Source organism: Dipodomys spectabilis, unplaced genomic scaffold, assembly GCF_019054845.1.
Source record: "Dipodomys spectabilis isolate Male_0828 unplaced genomic scaffold, ASM1905484v1 ptg000141l, whole genome shotgun sequence".
Classification (NCBI taxonomy): domain Eukaryota; kingdom Metazoa; phylum Chordata; class Mammalia; order Rodentia; family Heteromyidae; genus Dipodomys; species Dipodomys spectabilis.
Genome location: NW_024870818.1, coordinates 9,239,684 through 9,259,320, shown reverse-complemented (window position 1 = coordinate 9,259,320; position 19,637 = coordinate 9,239,684). Strand labels below are relative to the sequence as shown.

General features: G+C 36.8%; 1 protein-coding gene across 3 annotated transcripts in view; it reads left to right on the top strand.

Annotated features, from left to right (window-relative positions):
• The window catches only part of Ccdc85a (coiled-coil domain containing 85A), a 183,349-nt gene extending 179,899 nt beyond the window's left edge, over window positions 1-3,450 (top strand). For all 3 annotated transcript variants that reach the window (XM_042691277.1, XM_042691276.1, XM_042691275.1), the window contains one exon: window positions 1,653-3,450. In XM_042691277.1, the coding sequence (XP_042547211.1) occupies window positions 1,653-1,702 (50 nt within the window). In that variant the 3' untranslated portion in view covers window positions 1,703-3,450. The remainder of the gene's footprint in view (window positions 1-1,652) is intronic.
• Window positions 3,451-19,637: the final 16,187 nt, after the last annotated feature.

Below are 19,637 nucleotides of genomic sequence, written 5' to 3'. Positions count from 1 at the left end.
CTGGAGAAAGACCCACTTTTTTGCCACATTTGAATAACTGAAGAGAAGTTGCACTTTGGGGTTGTGACAGCAAATGCCTTATGTTTCTGATCCTTGTAAGGTCTTCCAGTCTACCTCATGCTTCCAAACCAGACATCTAGACATCCTGAGCAGAGGTCATTGTCTTAATGAGTTAGAAAGGCAAAGTTCATAGCATCTTTTGGCTTCTTGATTCATTGTTTGTACCTCTACAGTGAATTTATTACGAAATGAGACGTTCTTTCTGGATAGCTTGAGCTGTCCCTTGCTGTATTTTCTTTTCCCAATAATTAAGAAGCCTAATTACAGTTTCCCTTTTGAGTCCAACAGGACATAACTGCCATGTATGTAGTGGTGTCTGCTGACACAGAAACCATAGCGTTCCATTAGCATACAAATGAAGATAAGCAGAACCCTATATTTTTGCACATTACTATGTATGTTATTGGATTTCCCTAGTGAAGGGTTTCCCCTTCTCTGAACAGTAAAAGCAAACTCAAGAATACGCAGAAAACAAACTGGATTCATGTTAATTTTGCAGTTAACACTACTATTTTTTGTTGTGGATTTACCAATTTAACATAATCTTCATAGTGAATTGCTACAGGAGGTTTATGACAGTCCTGTGTGTCACCCATGCATGGATATTTATTGCAGTTAATGTTAGTGTACCAGAGTATTACTGGTGATTTTCCTATGTTCATACTCATATAACTCTTGATCTTCTCTTTTGCTTAACAACCCTAAAAAAAAGCTGTGAACAGTTTGTAATTATATTTATTTCAATGATTCATAAATTTACTCTTATTTTTCCCTAGAGTGGGGTGGTTTTGTTTTGGAAATCTGAGGACATTTCCAGTAATCAGGACTTGTGTGACAACTGAGATCCCTATTTTGCTGAGATATTCAGGGAAATTTACTCATAGCCCTAAGACGTCCAGTTCAGAATGTGTAAGAGAAGACGCTTTTTCATTTTCCTATAAGAATTAGATATTTGATAACTTTTGGTATAGATTTTTGATACAGGAATCAGGATGTCCTTAGTCAAGGGTTCTGCACATTAAAATGATAATTTCTTTTTTTTTTCTTTTTTTGTGGGGGGTCCGGTCATGGGGCCTGAACTCTGGGCCTGGGCGCTGTCCCTCAGCTCTTCAGCTCAAGGCTAGCGCTCTACCACTTGAGCCACAGCGCTACTTCCAGCTTTGTTCTTTTTGCTCATGTGGTGCTGAGGACTCGAACCCAGGGCCTCAGGCATGCAAGGCAAGCGCTCTTCCACAGAGCCACCTTCCCAGCCCTAAAATGACCATTTCTGAGGGTGGGAATTACTGCTAAAGAATTCTCTAAGTACTTGGAGGACACTGAAGGGTGAGGTGACCAGAGTAAATTGGCTCTTCTTGAATTTGGACCTTTGTTGCTAGCACAGTATAGCCATCCCATCTGCAAGGCAGTTCTGGTGTTTCAGAGATGTGTCATCTGTTTACTGTGTGTTTGAACTCATTTATGTGGCTATCCTGTCTCTTGTCTTTACATCCATTTCTGCTCTTCTCCATAGATTCCTCTTGAGACTCAGAATTCTCTTTGTAGAAGAAGACATGTAAGATACTTATTTCTTTTCTTTCTCCTTTCTTTTTAAGGTTGTGTGGAGGAAACTTGGAGATGCTGCAGGTTCGTGTCCTGGAATTAGGCAACATTTGTCAGGCAACCAGTACAAAGGGCCAATGTGAAGATTACTCTTCTTTCAGACATAAGATCACCACTGCCAGAGAAAAAATAAAAGAAGAACGAAAAGTAAAGAGTATATTTCCATAGACCTAGACTCATGGAATGATTGTACATTGCACATATCTCCCCTCTATAACGTCCCCCATCATGCTGATATATTTTGTGTGTCTAACTTCAGTGTTCATAACAGGCAATTCCAAACAGTGTAGATTTGAAAAAATAAATCACCGTTTTAGTAGTCATGTTTTCATTAGCGCTAAAGTGGTTTTAACTCCCCAGATTTAAGATTGCAATTGGGAAACCTGCATGATTGTCAGCATCTCAGAGAGCCTCACTGGCTTTGATTGAATTGACTCATGGCATCTAAAAGTGGGAACCTTTACCATGATGTAAGGAGATTCGAAGAGGCATTTTTCCAGCTTCCTGAGAGTGACAGTTGGGAAACTTCCTCTTTTACCTCTTACACTTCAATAAAGGAAATATTCATTCCTGATGCATACGTAATGAGGATGTGGGAGACTATTTGGTTTCTAGGATTTTGTTTTGACTTTTAAGGTGCTAAATATACCACATAAGTTGTTTTACCAGCTAGAAGGATAGAAAGACTTTGTAAGTGCTCACCAGAGAGTATCACTTATTTCAGCTGAGCAAAATAAGTAGGTGTTTTTTGTTAATCTTGATGATTGCTCAAAAGGTACATCTTGGGGACATGTCAACCTCCATACTCACACAGTATATCAATTTCAACTGAAAAACAAGCAAACATAATTTTCTAAGTGTTTTGAGCTGTGATATCAATTTCTACAACTTAGTTTTTAGACATGCTGTATGTTTAATAAACTTCATGTAAACTTTAAAATATTGCACTGCATTTATGGGGGGAAAAGCTTTGTCTCCTGCAGCTAGCTATCTAACCTAACGCATGCCCTTCATTATTGAGGCTAAAGCTCTTGTTCAGATTGCTTGAGATTTGAAAAAGAGGCGTGCTAGCTTTGCTTAGTTTATTCCTTATTTTTGGTAGAGATATATAATATTAGAATGTGTGTATAAGAAATGCTATGATAGATATTTTGTGTTTCTCTAAATTCAATGATAGTTTCCTGGATGAATGTGCAAGAGGCCTGTTGACAGAATGCTACCTTTCTACTGTAGTTTAAGGTTATAAAAGTAGGGATGCAACAATTCCCATTCTGGGCATATCTTCTAAATCACGGCAAATGATCTTTGTTGTTTCTAAATGGGCTCATTACAATGTATAATGGTCATTAGTGGCAAAACCTGAAGGAATTTTGTAGTACTTAAAAGGAAAAAGTTTAACTGTGATGAAAGACTAGCCCTCTATTTTCAGAAAAATTTTGTGAATTCATTTACTATAGAATTATCTCTTTCTGTATCACAATTGGGTTAGAGTTTAAGCCTTTCTTTTAAGATGTTATATTTTTAAATATTATTATTGTGTAAAAGAAAATTGCTTGCTATATTTACACCTTTGGTCACAGAAGAGCTTTCATCCTGAATTTGTTGCATTCTTCCACCATGAAGACATTTGAAACAAGTTTTTTGTGTGTGCGGCAGAGCCTGAAGAAGCTAATTGGAGGAACCCACGTCTTTTGAGAAAATACTTGTGTAAATTTTGATACTGTATTAAAACTATTTTTTTAAAGTTCCACCTAAAACTGAGTATTAAGTATACGTGTTCATCTTAGCAATGGTAATAAATTATTTAATCTCAAGTGGTTTTGTTTTTTGTCTTCTTTCAGATCTTTTCTCTTTGTTGAATAGGTTTCTATTTCTCATTAAATATTATCATGCCTTCATGTGATGCTGTCAATGGTGATAGAGACGATCCCGTATCTTAAATATAAAGAGGGTATGCTTTTAAGTATTCTTGTAAATAGTGGCTTAATATTCAGAGATATCTTTTAGCATTTTTTTTTGGTTGTTCATGGGGCTTGAACTCTGGGCTTGGGTGCTGTCCCTGCGCTCTTCAGCTCAAGGCGAGTGCTCTACCGCTTGAGCCACAGCACCATTTCCTATATTCAGAGATGTCTTAATTTACACTATTCTCTATCTTCATGTAGTTAAAAATTAAGATGATTATTTAGTGATATTTAAGAATATTTTTAAGTTAGTTTATGTTGTGCAATCTTCTTTTATCTGTTTAATTCACATAAACTTAAGTTTCATTCACTAAGAAAATTATTTATGAAACGTACACATTATTGATTACCTGAGTAATAGACAATATGACCAAAGCATAAACAGGAAAACACACACCCTGGTTCTCCTTGGAAATCATTAATAAGTTTCTGAAATAAAGATTCCTACATTTAGCATTAGCCTCAACTTTAAGTGACAGATACATTGATCAAAATGACTGGCACCATTGTCTTAGGTGACTTGCATAAGTTTATGATCTTATCTTTATGATTAATCTTTCATGGGACAAAGGTTAATTTACATCTCTTGACAGTGTTTTTTTTTTAAGCTCTGAAGCTGATAGACTGACAATCACAATCAAGCTTTTAATGAGTGCCTTTCATGTTTTTAGCACATGCTTAAGGCATTGTAGAAAATTCAGATCATCTCATGTTACATTCAGTGAAACACTGACAGTCTAATTGGGATGATTGTTCCTTAGCTCAATGAACATTCAATGAAAGCCTACCACTGCCATCTGGGTAAACCCGGTGTTGATTCCTGACACAATGTGCTGACTACCTCAGACACATATGAAAGAATTGTGTCTTGGATGTCAGGGAGCACTTTTTATATCCTTGATATCTAGATAAGATTGTATTGGATAGCCATTCGCTTGATCAAAGTGAGCCTAATGATTTCCACTCATGCTCAGAATTTGCCCTCTACAATAAGCTTCTTGATGTCTGTTATCTCTTTGCTTCAGTGGTAAACTTATCTACATTAGAATGTTGGCATTTATTTCTGGAAAAGATATATTCCCAATAGGCTCAAGATGCTTCTATAGAAAATTCATATATTGGTTTCTGGAGAATCAAATGAACTTGCCAATATTTGACCATCTTTGAAAAATAAGAACATTAATTTCATATGGATCAACCACCAGACCATGAAGAGATTGGGGGTGAGGCAGAGAATGGGAATTAATAAATAATAACTCAGAGAAATGAGGCTCATTACCTTGAGTTCTATTGAAGTCTGGTGACAGGAGATGCATTGAAGAGTGTTTAGACAGGCAAACATTAGCTCTGTCAGCATTTGACTGTAAAATCATTCTATATGTATGAACAACTTCACTGAGTCTGTCTTTTCTCATACCAAATGGAAATAGCATCTATTTTACCGAGGAATAATAGCAAGTTTACCAGAAAAGAGCCATATTGGCTGGTTGAAAAAAAAATCAGTGCTGAAGGACCTATCTACTGCCATATAAAGAAATTGTAAGTTCCAAATGAGGAAATTCTAAGTACATAAATACATACTATTATGATCTGTTCTATATGCATCATCCAGCCTATCAACCTTGTCATGTCTAATTACAGATGGTGACTGTGTGAATGGAGAAAGGAGGGACGTTAGTCTGAGTCTCATACACGAACAGCATGTTTTTGAAAAACAGTATTTCCACCACTATTTAGTGCTTTATTTTCTCATATCCCTGAGAGGATAAAGACTTAAATTTCATAATATCAGGTTGAGTACTAGTTACAGCTCCTTGCCTCCAAACAAAAATGATTTTAAGGATATTTTAATATATACTCCCACTAGACCATAAGAATGACCAACTATGAATTCTTGAGAGAAAGAACAAGCATATCTGGATGACAAATGAATCTATAATTCAGTGTACATTTTGGAGGGGGGTAGTAATACAGGAAGATGGCAGCCACAAACCAAAGAGAGTTTGAAACATGTACAATGAGACCATGAGTTACTGACCATCACCAGTCATGCTGGCACCATCACATAACTATGTGCTCCCTGGGTCAGACAGAGAAAAATACAGATTTTTTTCTTCCAGGCCAAAATTGAAAGTGAGAAGATTTGAGTTGGAGAAGCGAACGTAATACCCAGAACTTGTAACACATAGGTAGAAAGATCTTTTGTACCCAGATTGTTAGCTACAGATACATCCTCCCCACAAGTTTGTCCCATTGTTTTCTTTACAATTTAAAGAGGTTTAATGTCTCACAAGCTCAGTTCTGTTTCTCCAACAAGTTGAGACTAATCATAAACCAAACGTAGGATAATACAAACATTTCAGAACTAGCATGAATAGAAAACCCAAAATGAACACACCACTGGAAGGAAGGCATGACTCTGAACCAAAAGCCCAAAATTGAACAAAGAAGATGTGCCAAGGAAAAGAATTTAGGTGGGCTGCAGAAGTATATACAATGATTTCAGTAAGATGACACATTTACACTCATTAAACTGACATGCTCATGCCTGTAATTCTAGCTATTGGAGAGATTCAGAATGGAAAGGTCATGGATTGAAGCCAGCCAAAGCAGAAAAGTTTGTGAGACCACTTCTCAATCCTTAGCTTGGCACAGTGGCATTCACCTGTGGTCCCAAAGTACATGGGAAGCTAGGATTGGGATCATTGCCAGGCTAAGAAGGTAGACACAGAAGTCTGCACCTATCATCTCGGTGTTAAGGAAGTCTTAAAGTAGGTGGGTGGATGGTGACTTGGATGCTTATGTGAATGGGAAATGTGATTCTATCCTAAAATTAAACTGGAAAAATGACTGAAGGTGTGGCTCATTCGCACTGTGCCAGTGCAAGTTATTGAGTTTAAACTTCTAGTAATACACCATTTCTCCAAAAACGATTCCAAATTATACTAAAGAGCTGTATTAACAAAACAGCTTGGTACTGGTTGAATCCAGACACATAGAATAGAATAGAACAGAATAAAATAGAATATCTAAAACACATACAGACTTGGTTTTTGAAAGACAAGTGAAACTTGGATAAAAGACTTCCTCTTTAACAAATGGCCCTGTGATGATTGGATATCCACATACAAAAGAATAAAACTAGATCTCCATCTCTAATGCTATATAAAATTAATGCAAAATGGATCAAAGATCTTAATGTAAGACCTGAAAAATGGAAACTTGATGAATATACCTGGAGAAAAGTTCAGGATATAGTGATAGGTATTGACATTCTGGGTAGGCTTCTAATAATTTAGGAAATAATATCAAGAACCCACAAATGGGACTGAATCAATTAACAAAACAAAAACCACCACTATACAGCAAAGAAAACAATTACCACAGTGAAGAGATACCAAACAGAATGGAGAAAATGTCTTTGCATCTGTTCTTCTGACAAGTGTTAATAGGCAGAATAACAAAAAAAAAATATGAGCAACCAAGGAAAAGTATTCCAACCAATAAATGGACAAATGAACTGGAAAAAAGGCTCTCAAAAGTACAAATTTCTAGTAAATGCATGAAAAAATGTTCCACATCTTTAGTCATCAGGGAAAGAGAAATGAGAACTGTGTGGTGATCCCATCCTACTCTGTCAGAATGGCTATCATTAACAAAATATGTGATTAATAAAATGTGGTGATGATGCAGAGAAAAAGAAACACACTTTTGGGGGTGGGGACAGGAAGATATAAATAAGTTCAATCACTTATAGAAATAAGTTTTCTCAACAAACTAAAACAAAAACTACAGTTGGAACCTTACAATAATACCATTCCAGCACATATCCCCCAAAGAATCAAAGTCTGCATACAATAAGAGTTACTTGCATTGCTGTGTTCATTGTGACATTGTTTACAATTTCATAATGGCCAAGTTATGGAACCAGCATAGAGTTCCCATCATTGGATGAATATATAAATAAAATTTGGTATACATACTAGAAAATTTCACAGAACTAATAATAATAGATCCAGCATTCCACTCCTGGATATAGATGGACATATACCAAGGGAAATGAAACCTTCAAACATATGTTTCTTACAGTGCTGTTCTCAAGAACTACTATATCATAATAGCCTAGGTACCTATGAAGAGATGAATGGATTTTTTAAATGTGTAAACATACATGGTGGCATAGTTTTCAGCTGTAAAGAGTGAAATCCCTCTTTTTCAGCAAAAACAATGGAACTGGGGGAAAATGTGTGAAGTGAAATAAAGCTAGACCAAGAAGACAAGTATTAAATGTTCTTTATTTCACTTATAGAAGACAAAGAAAACAAAAGTAATCTGAAAGAATCATCAATACTGGACACTGAGAAGGGGCTGTGTTAGCTAGGGCATTGTATACATGTATGGCAGATGCTGCCCTGAGCTCCATTAATACATAGGACTAACACATGGGAATGAGAACTGTTCCTCTTACACAATGAAAGTGAAATGTTCATGTACACAAACTCAAAACCCTAGCTATATAGCAGAAATTACCCAAATGAAGAGCCAATCCATGAGCTTCATGCCAAGAAATTTGGTCAGAATGCAGCTAAAGATTTTAAGTCTGAAAGTTTAGGGAAGTGTTAGTCTCGTCCCAATTTCCACAGTGTTTTCTTTTATTCTCTACCCTTCCCTTTGTCTTTCTCTTTCAAAGTTTTTTAACTTGCCCTATTTTAAAACATCAGTTCCAACGTTGGGGCTACTGCCTATTTAAATAAAATCTCATTTCTTGAGATTCATGTATAGTCTTCTAAAACATTAGTTTTGTCTTCACTTTGTATCTCTTCATTTTGGTGTCAAACTTATTATTCCTCTCTGTCTTTACAACCAAGGTTTTTTTTCTTCCCTATCCCAGAACCTTTAGTGGTATAGATCCTGGTCTGAAGTGATAGCATGCAACATACAGTATCATCATTTCCACAGTAACCAATTCCTCTCCTAATCAGGAATGCAGTATTGCAGCACACAAAGCTTCTGTGGTTCTTTGGCTTCTGATTCTATGGGCCATTGTTGGGTGTGGGCCAAGCTCCCAGGGCGTCATAGAACATTTCACAAAGGCGTTTATCAAACTCTGTTTTCATGCTTAAGGGTGAAATGCATTTATGACAAGTCAAGTAAATCTCGAGGGTTCTTTTGTTTCTTTAGCATCACCATTCCCCATTTCATTAAGGAATAACATTGGCTATCTAGGAGTTCCTTCTTCCTCACTCATCTTCCACAGAACCAGAGGAATCGGGGGAAGCAGTTTCCAACGTCAGAGCTGCATTTCATTGGCCTAGTATTGACTCAAAGCCTTCATTGTAATTGTCTTTATTTTCTGTTGCTGTAAGAAAATCCCTGAATGCAGCAGTGATACTCTACTAGACACTATGTTGAGAATGAACTATACAACTTGTGGGGGAACGGGACTGGGGGGGGAATATTGGGAGAAAATGAGAGAAGGGGTGACACTATAAAAGAGAAATATTATCTGCCTCACATGACTGTAAGCCCTCTTACATCACCTTTACAATAACTATATATGTGAATATATATTAAAATACCTGAGATTGAGTAATTCTTAAAGAAAATTACCTTATTTTGAATTATGGGTCTAGAGGCTGGAAAGTCCGAGAATGTGGTTGTGGAGAGGGTTTCACACTGCTTCATTTTCAGCACATTAGAAGGGCAGCAGAATCCAGAAGACTAGAGCTATATTAGCGATCCAAATATCCCTAAAGTACCCACTATCTTTCACTCTATTATATTAAAACTCAACATTCAATCTAAGTTTCAGAGGGGATGAATCATATTCAAATCATAGCAGCAATTACCTCCACTTGCTAATAATTGGCTCAGAAACCCAGTCTCAAGCCAATCAGTATAAGATATTCTTTGGTACAATGGGAGTCACATGGTGTGGTATAGCTCATTTAAACTCTTTAAGAAGAATTTCTATTTTATGGGTAAGGAAGAACATCTTTTTCCTCTTCTGTGTTAGATGTGCCAAAAAAATGAGAGGCCTGCTGTCAGCAACCATATTGACTATGGCTGCCATTTTGGTCATCTTGAGGAGAATGTATGTACATAGAAAGAAGAGCACCAGGAGAAAAGTCTAGAAAGGGAGCTGAAACATGGATTATATCTTGCCCAAAGTCTCTCCTCTACTTCCAACCTCCTCTATAGGGAGAGTTAAAAGTTGCCTTATTATTCTAAACTAGTTTGATTTGAGATTCTGTTACTGACTGTTCAAAATCATTCTGTCTAAAATTATATTCTTTGCATTTTATGAATTGGATATATTGGCTCCTGATGTAGCAACAGTTGGATAAATGTTCATTTGGTGATGGCTTAGTTTTCTTGTAGTGAAGGACAAGGAAGTGTTTAAAGAAATGATCTCTTCTTCTGCCATAATAGTGAGATTCTGTATGTAGTTTTACCCCCTCATCTACACACTTTATACATAGATGCTCTTCTGGAATCTAGATATCTTACTCTGGTTATTTTCTTTGTCCATTTGCATGTCAATATTTCTTTTTATCTAGATAATTACTGTAAATAACTAGTTTTTTTCCTATTTGATATTAGAGAACAATTTATCAATTATCATTAAATGACCTGATAGCAAGTTTGACTATTAGGTAGATCTATTATCTATCTATCCCATTACCATTTATCCATCTATTATCTCTATCCCTCTAGCATCTATTTACCTTTTTTTTTTTGGTCTGTCATGGGGCTTGAACTCTGGGCCTGGGCATTTCACTTGAGCTCCTCAGCTCAAGGTGAGCACCCTAACACTTGAGCCACAGTGCCACTTCTGATTTTCTGATGGCTAATTGGAGATAAGAGTCTCATGGACTTTCCTGCCTGGGCTGGCTTTGAACTGTGATCCTCAGACCTCAGCCTCCTCAGAAGCTAGGATTACAGGCGTGGGCCACTGGTGCCAAGCCCTATCTATCTATCTATCTATCATTATCTACCAACCAATCCACCTTTCTATGTATGGAGTTATCCCATTCCTTAATCTTTATTCAGATATTTAATATCCTTTAATAAAGTTCTGTATTTTTCTCTGTATGTGTGTGCACATGTGTGCATGCGTGTGTGTGTGCGTGCGTGTGTGTGTGTGTGTGTGTGTGTGTGTGTGTGTGTGTGTGTGTGCTGGTCCTGGATCTTGAACTCATGGCCTAATGCTGTTCTTGAGGTTTTTTGTTAAAGGCTAGCACTCTGCCACTTGAGCAACAGCTCCACTTCTGGCTTTTTGGTGGTCAATTGGAAATAAGAATCTCACAGACATTCCTTTGGCTTTGAACTGTTATTCTCAGGTCTCAGCCTCCTGAGTAGTTAGGGATTATTAGCATAAGCCCCTGGTGCCTGGCATGCTTTATAGTTTACTCATGGAAGTTTACCAATCCATTTTATATTTGTTGCTAGATGCTCAGTGACACTGTGAACAAGATCTTTGTTTCTGTTACATTACTTATTTATATTGTGAAGGTAATGTACAGAGGGGGTATAGTTATATAAGTCAGGTAATGAGTAGATTTCTTCCCCCTGACTGCTGCCCGTAAGTTGTACGGTTCCTTTTCAACACAGTGTCTAGTGTCACTGCTGCATTTGTTCAACCTTTGCCCCACTGTTTCTGTGCTCCTCCTTACCCTCTCTAAAAAAAATAAATTTACATGTGAGACAAAAGGTACAGAAATAAAAACAACAGCAACAAAGGAGAAAAGACCCAAAAAGCAAAGTAACAAAACATCTTATTTCTATTTCTTGAAGTTCATGCAGATAAACATTGTTTTATATGATCATATGCACATAGCTTGTGAGCCTTGGGGAGAAGATCTATTACATTTTCTTTGTCGGTCTTTTACAAGGATTCCTGGAGAACAATTTTTGTGTCTTGTTAATTGTTGAATTTCCCCTTCAGATAATTGCATGAATAACTATTTACAACAGTGTATCTTCTTTTGTGTTTCTTACACTTATTCCATAGTAGTACAATTTGAGTCCAGATTCAAGTCTTCGTCAGCACCCATCCTTACACTTGCTGTGTGACCTTCAGCTTGACACTTTATAATTCTGGGCCATATAACAAAAATAATATTTACATATCTGTGTACATCAAATATTATTATGTACAAACCACAGGACACAGTGGTTGATATAGAAATAAATTTTCAATTAACGATGTTATCATCATTACTTTTTGTAGTACTGGTGTTTGTACTCAGGGTCTTGCACTCACTAAGTAAGTGCTATAGTATTTCAGCCATGCAACCCCTTCCTCCAACACTTTTCATTTTTCAGATAAGGTCTTGTACTTTATGCCTGGGTATTCCCAGTCCATTATCCTCCTACCTATGACTCCTACCCTGCTAGGATTATAGCCATGTACCAGCGCATCTGGCTTCTTTGTTGAGACAAGATCTCCCTAAACGTTGCCTTGGGATCACCTTAAACTCCAATCCTCCAGATGTTTGTTTCCCAAGTAGCTAGGATTACAGGCATCTATGCTTGGCAATATTATAATTTTATTATTCAGACAGGGTGATATGTAACCCAGACTATTCTGGAAGTTGCTGTGAAGCTAAGTCTGGCCTCAAACTCATGATCTTTGTAAGTACAAATATTACATATGAGTAATATGATTAGTGTATGCACTTCTTTTGGCAATGTGATGCTATCATTAAATCAAATAAGATCACCAGAGTGTGTTATATAAACTTGGTTTATATAGCCAACATCATTTAATCATACTATGTATTTAACCAGGTACCGCTTAATCAAATTTGCTGTAAAAATGTTGCAGGCATAATGTTCAATGATCAATAGCTCATTTGCATAAAATCTCAAGTGAAAATTTCAGCCTATAATTTACAACTGGAAAATGTCTGAGCTGAAGAAGCAATGAGGGTTTTCCCTTTGTTCATTTTACTGTGCTTTTTGTCTGGCAGTCACAAAATATCCAGACTCTAGAAGTCTAGTCATATAAACAGAATTTACCACTATGCTCTATATCTTGGATTTCCTAGTGTTTCCTAGTGTTCGTATTTTCCCTTTATAATTATGAATCTATTAGTCACACTAGCATATACATTGGTAAGTTCACTATTTTTGATGGAGCTATAATATAAGAACACTTAGGAATATAAGAGACTTTCAAACCACAGGAACAGTTAAGAAAATGCCAAACTAACTTCCACAAAACAAAAAATGAAAACAAAACCACCACAAGCTATGTTCCATTTTATAACATTTGCTTATGTGAATAACATTTTTGTCAAAAGTAACCTTTATCAATAAATAATTACTTATTAAAATACAATTTGAATTTGTAGTTAGACATTTTATGATTGGATTTGAAAAATACCTAAACCATCTGTTCTTATAGTAGATAAAGTCAAAAGATTTTTCATTCTTTCAGATGGTAAAGCTACTGCTAAAGCTTTAACATGAGGCTTGTATTTTAAAAAAAAAGACATCTCTGCAGACAATGTACACTGACTTTTCCTCTTCAGGAATCTATTCAACTCACAGCAAAGAGCCTAATGTCTTTTATCTGGAGTAAAGTTTCTTTATCTCCCAAAGGAAAGATGGTACAAGTTAGAGGCAAGGTCTCATGATTATTGAACACATCTTTTTCCATGTTATAGCCCTAAATTGGCACTTACATTGGGTGAAGTGTATTCAGCTCACAGAGGAAGAAGACTTCAACAACGAAAATGATTTTTAAACCAAAAATTGGAGTTGGTTCAATGTGGTAGTTAAAATTCAAAGCAAGCCAGCACAGGGAACAGACTGATTTTTTAAAAAATCTGCTATTTTCCTCCATGTTCTTTGTCCCCAAAGTATTCAGAAACTCTTCCTGTAGCATTGTGGTGAAAAGTGACAGAGCCTGGACTGACAAGCTCCTTCACCAAGGGTAGTGTGCAGGTTTTCTCTCCTGTACTTCTAAAGACCACGAACCATTTGCTGCTATAAACTGGTGTAGCAGATGTGAGCACAATCATGGTGATCTGGGGCTCATAGCACATACTGTGTTTTACTGACAATGTACAAGGAATTGGTATTCTAACATCATTCATTGCATCATAGCTGTAAGGATGGATTCTGAAAGGAAAATGACTAAGATAATTTTAGTTCTCAACAGTGATTGGTCCCTAGTTTACCCTTTTTATTGATCATTTCTTGTCTTTTCATATGTGTGTGTGTGTGTGTGTGTGTGTGTGTGTGTGTGTGTGTGTGTGTGTGTGTGTTTGTCCTGGAACTTGAACTCAGGGCCTATGCTGTCCTTGAGCTCTATTGCTCAGAGCTAGCACTCTACCACTTGAGCCACAGCTCAACTTCTGGCTGTTTTTTTTGGTGGTTATTGGAGGTAAGAGTCTCACAGACTTTCCTGGCAGGACTGGCTTCAAACCGCAATCCTTAGATCTCAGTCTTCTGAGTAGCTAGAATTACAAGTGTGAGCCTCTAACACTCTGTGGCAATGGGATTCTTAAGGACTTCAATAGTTTCAATATTATAGCTTACTTTTCTATCCTAATTTCTTAAATCCATGTAAAATCTATTCACTTTTGTGGTTTTTTTAAATGCAACTTTGTCACAATTCTCGAATCTCGCCAATCTTGGTTTAATTCAGTTATCACCCAACAATTATTTGAACCTATGTGTCACACAGTAGGTTAGATACTAAGGATAAGGAAGTAGACAGTCAGCCCAGGCCCTCCACGGATGAAGTTTATACACTAGCAGGGAAGACAGACTTAGTATTCAGCCTTGCCCATCCTGAGTAATTTAAATTCAAAAAGGTATTACAGGACCTCCCAACAAAGTACTTAAGGTGAGCTTCCAAAAGCAGACCACTGAAATAAGGATTATCATGTGGGCAATACTTCCCAGAGAAAGCAGAAGGAAATGGGAAAAGCAGGATAGGAGAGGAGAAAAAAGCCAAGCCAGAGGGAGCTTCAGTCTGGTGCAGCAAGAGACTACCGAGTCTGAAGTCCACTTCATTGTGAATGGAGGCAAAGAAGCCTGGCTTTTATTCTGCCACAGGTTCCATTGTTCATCAAGGACACAGGAATTTGTAAAGGTGTAGGCTTGACAATTGCAAGGATGTGAAGTTCAGCCATCTCCAGTCTCTGCGCAATTGGCTCCTGCAATCTGAGGGCAATAGAATGAAGAAAAGTTATAAGAACTGTCCATTGGAGACAAAGGTGCATAAAGGGAAAAAAATACAATAAAGAGATCTAGAAAGTGGACAGAACAGGATATTTTCCACTAGTTTCCTTCCCAGTTCATTGATCTGACCAAGTATATTTTGCATTCTATTTCCTCTACTGTGCAGCATCGGGGTGACCATAATATCTAGAGGTAAAATAATAGCCTTTACTGGGATTATCCATAACTCTTGTTGCTGCAGTTGGGCCCAAGGACAAAGTGGTTTGTCTCATCATTCTACCCTATTACTAACTTTCAATTCCTGTCACTTTTAGTCCTCTGCAGGTCCAGGTGACAAGCTTAGTGGGCCAGTTTACATTTCCATCTGAGAGGTATCCTGTGTTCATTATGCCCTTTTCTGACTCCAGTTGCTCTAATTGCCATTCACAGTTGAAGGTAGGTATGGATAGAAGAATGGAACAGTTTGTTCAACTTTTCACTTTAATCACAAACAGGTACTAGCTTTTTTCAAACAGCTTTTATCAAATAGTTAATTGGTAAGAATCTAATCTCTTTGTGTATTTCTTTTTTTTCTCTAATTAAAAAATAATTTTTATGTTGAATCAACCTTGCTCTCTCACATTGGGTTCTCCAAAACCAATGGTGACATGGATTTGGGGTTGATACATACGCACACACACACACACACACACACACACACACACACACACACACACACACACACGAGTATATATATATATATATATGTATATATATATATATATACATATATATATATATATATATATATATATATATATAGTCGGTCATGGGGCTTGAACTCTGAGCCTGGGCACTGTCCCTCAGCTCTTCAGTTCAAGGCAAGTGCTCCACTACTGAGCCACAGCACCACTTCCGGTTTTCTGGTGGTTTATTGGAGGTAATAATCTCATGGACTTTGAGGTCTTCGATCCATTTGGAGTTGATTCTTGTGCAGGGTGATATATAAATATCTAGCTTTAGTTTTCTACAAGTGTGTAACCATCTTGCCAACACTATTTACTGAAGAGGCTATCTTTCTTCCATTCTATTTTTTTGGCTCCCTTATCAAAGGTATAGGTCTGTGGGTTCACTTCTGGGTCTTCAGTTCTATTCCACTGGTCCTCAGGTCTGTTTTTGTACCAGTACCAAACTGTTTTGATTACTATGGCTTTGTAGTAGAGTTTGAAATTTGGTATTGATATTCCTTCAGCACTGTTTTTTCTGCTATGGATTGTTTTTGCTATTTGGGGTTTTTATTGTTCCATATGAATTTTTGGATTGCTTCTATTTCATTGAAGAATGAGGTTGGAATATTGATAGGTATCACATTGAATTTGTAGATAGCTTTTGGCAGTATTGCCATTTTCACAATGTTAATCCTCCCAAACCAGGAGTATGGGAGGTTTTTCCAACTTCCTTAGTTCAGCTTTAATTTCCTTTTCTAAGTTTTTAAAGTTTTCATCATAGAGGTCCTTCACTTCTTTAGTTAAATTAACCTCTAGGTATTTTATGTTTTCGTGGGGCTATTACAAAAGGAGTTGCTTTCATGGTTTCAGCTGAGCTCTTCTCATTGTTGGCATACAGAAAAGCCACTGATTTTTGAGGGTTAATTTTATACCCTGCTACTTTGTCAAAGTTTCAGATCAACTAGAGTAATTTGGGGGTGGAATCCATGGGATTTTTTAAATCAAGATCATGTCATCTGCAAAGAGGGAGAGTTTTATTTCATCTTTTCCTGTTTGGATCCTCTTTATGTTTGCATCTTGTCTTATTGCTGTAGCTAGGCATTCTAATACTAAGTTAAAGAGCAGTGGAGAGAGTTGACAACATTGTCTCATTCCTGAGTTTAAAGGAAATTGCTTTAGCTTTTCGCCATTAAGTATAATGCTGGCTGTATGTTTGTCATACACAGCCTTTATTATATTGAGGAATGTTCCATGAATTCTTAGTTTTTCCAGTGCTTTCATCATAAAGGGGTGTTGGATCTTGTTGATTGTTTTTTTCTTCATCTGTTGAGATTATTATGTGGTTTTTATCCTTACTCTTGTTGAGGTGATGACTTGTCTTAATTGATTTGTGTATATTGAACAAGCTTTGAATCCCTGAAATGAATCCTGTTTGATCATGATGTATGATTTTTTTGATGAGTTGTTGAAGTTGATTGGCCAAAATTTCATCGAGAAGTTTTGCATCGATGTTCATCAAAGAAATGGGTCTATAGTTCTCTTTCTTTGATGAGTCCATGCCTGGTTTTGGGATGAGGGTTATGATAGCTTCATAGAAGGAATTTGATAGTGAACTTTCAATTTCAATTTCATTGAAGAGTTGGCAAAGTAAAAGCAGACACCCTGGAAACTCCAGGGCTCCTTGGCACAGGCTGAAATTTTCTTAATAAAGACCCAGAAACACAACAAATCAAAGAAAGGTTGGACAAATGGGACTGCATAAAACTGCAGAGCTTCTACATGGTAAAGGACATAGCTAGCAAGATCAATAGAAAGCCCACAGATTGGGAGAAGATCTTCACTAGACCATACTAGACAAGGGTCTCATATCTAAAATATACTTAGAACTCAAAAAATTAAATCCCCCAACAACAAATCCTCCAAGAAACAACCACTTGATTAATAAGAGGGCTAATGACTTAAAGAAAAACTTCTCTGAAGAGGAAATAAGAATGGCCAATAGACACATGAAGAAATGCTCAACTTCTCTAGACATAAAATAAATGGAAATCAAAACAACATTGGGATTCCAACTCACTCCAGTTAGAATGGCTATAATCGAAATCTAATAACAGATGCTAGAGGGAAGATGGCCAAAAGGGATCCCTACTGCATAGTGAGTGGGAGTGTAAACTTGTTCAACCACTTTGGAAAGCAGTATGGAGGTTCCTCAAAAGAATCCACAGAGAGCTCCCCTCTGACCCAGCAATTCCACTTTTGGGCATTTACCCAAATGATCACAAACAAGACCATACTAAAGCTTCTAGCACAACTATGGTTATTGTAGCATTATTTACCATAGCTAAGATATGGAACCAACCAAGATGCCCCTCAGTAGATGAATGGATCAAGAAAATGTGCTACACACACACACGCACACACACACACACACACACACACACACACACACACACACACACAAAATCGAATTCTATGCCTCCATCAGAAAGAATGATATCACCCCATTTGTTAGGAAATAGAAAGACTTGGAAAAAATTATATTAAGTGAAGTAAGGCAGGCCCAAAGAAACAAGTTCCATGGTTTCCCTTATTTGCAATAACTAATATATGTCTAGGACAAGCAGAAAAGATCAAAAGCTATGTACATGTGACCATATTAGATGATGTTAAGCGAAATGAAACCCAAGATAGGGACACAAGAGGTTTTATCTTTATTGCTGTGGTTTTTAATGTATGTATAATATACAATATGTTTTATTTGTATGTTCTTCCCCCATGCTATAACCCCTGTTTTCACTGTATTTGATTCTGGTGCCTTGCATCTTGTATATATATAAATTTTTTCTAATTTGGGGAGGGAAGGGAAATAACAAAATGCTGAAATAAGGATACAGGTTGACCCATTGTAACAATGAGATGTACAAGACACTATGTTGAAAACGAACTTTACAATTTAGCCTGGGGCTGTGGAGGTGGGAGGGAAGGGATGGTAGAGGAAAAACAAAGGAGGAGGCAACAATGCTTGATAAGAAATGTACTCATTGTACCTTGCTCATGTAACAGTAACCCCTTTGTACAGTATCTTTACAGAAAAAAATATACACATACAAAAAAAGAGTCTCATGGACTTTCCTGCCTGGGCTGGCTTTGAACCATGATCCTCAGATCTAAGCCTCCTGAGTAGCTAAGATTCAATACGGCACCTGGCTGAGGTTGAAAAATATTTTTAGAATAAATATCTGCATAGGGAAGAAGATATAAGACATACCTTTTTGAGGAATTATATATAATTATGAAAATCAGTATATTTTGTAATATTTCTGCCTCAAAGCCTTCTAAATTTGATGTAAGGAATAAGCCAGGCTATGATGAATATGGTACATTTTCCATACTAATCTTTTAACCTATATCTGTGCTACTGTTTAAAGACCATCTCTTACAAGGAACAAATAAGGATGTGTTTACAAATTCCAACATGCCCATCTCTACTTTTTTGGATAATACTGTATTTTCTTCATAATTAAATTCCCTTCATTATTACCTAACTTTACAGTTCATATTAGGGAACATTTTTGGTGTTTGAAAGGTTCTTGAAAATTCATGACAAGTATTTCACATTGTTTTACAGAATGGTTTCATTGCTCCAAATCCACCATGCTCTCACTATTCAATGCTCCCACAGCTTCACCCTCTGGAGCTACCCAGATCTTCACTATAGCCATGTTTTTGCCTTTTCTAGAGTGTCATGGAGCTCAAGTTATACAGTCTGTAGGGTTTTCAGATGGGCTTCTTACACCTACTAATCTACCTCTAACACTCTTCCATGCCCTTTCCTGCTTGTCAGCTCATTCCATTTTTAACACTAAGTGATAATCCATTGTCTGGAAAACTTATCCCTTCTCCTTCTGAGACATCTTTGTTCATCAATTATGAATAAAGTTGCAATAAACATCAGTGTACAAGTTTTTGGGGAGACATAACCTTTCAACTTACTTAGGTAAATACAAAGAGTGAGATTAATGGACTGTATGGTAAGAGTATGTTTAATAAGAAACTCTCGAATACTATTTAAATGTGACTATATCATTTTGCATCCTCACTAGGAACAAAT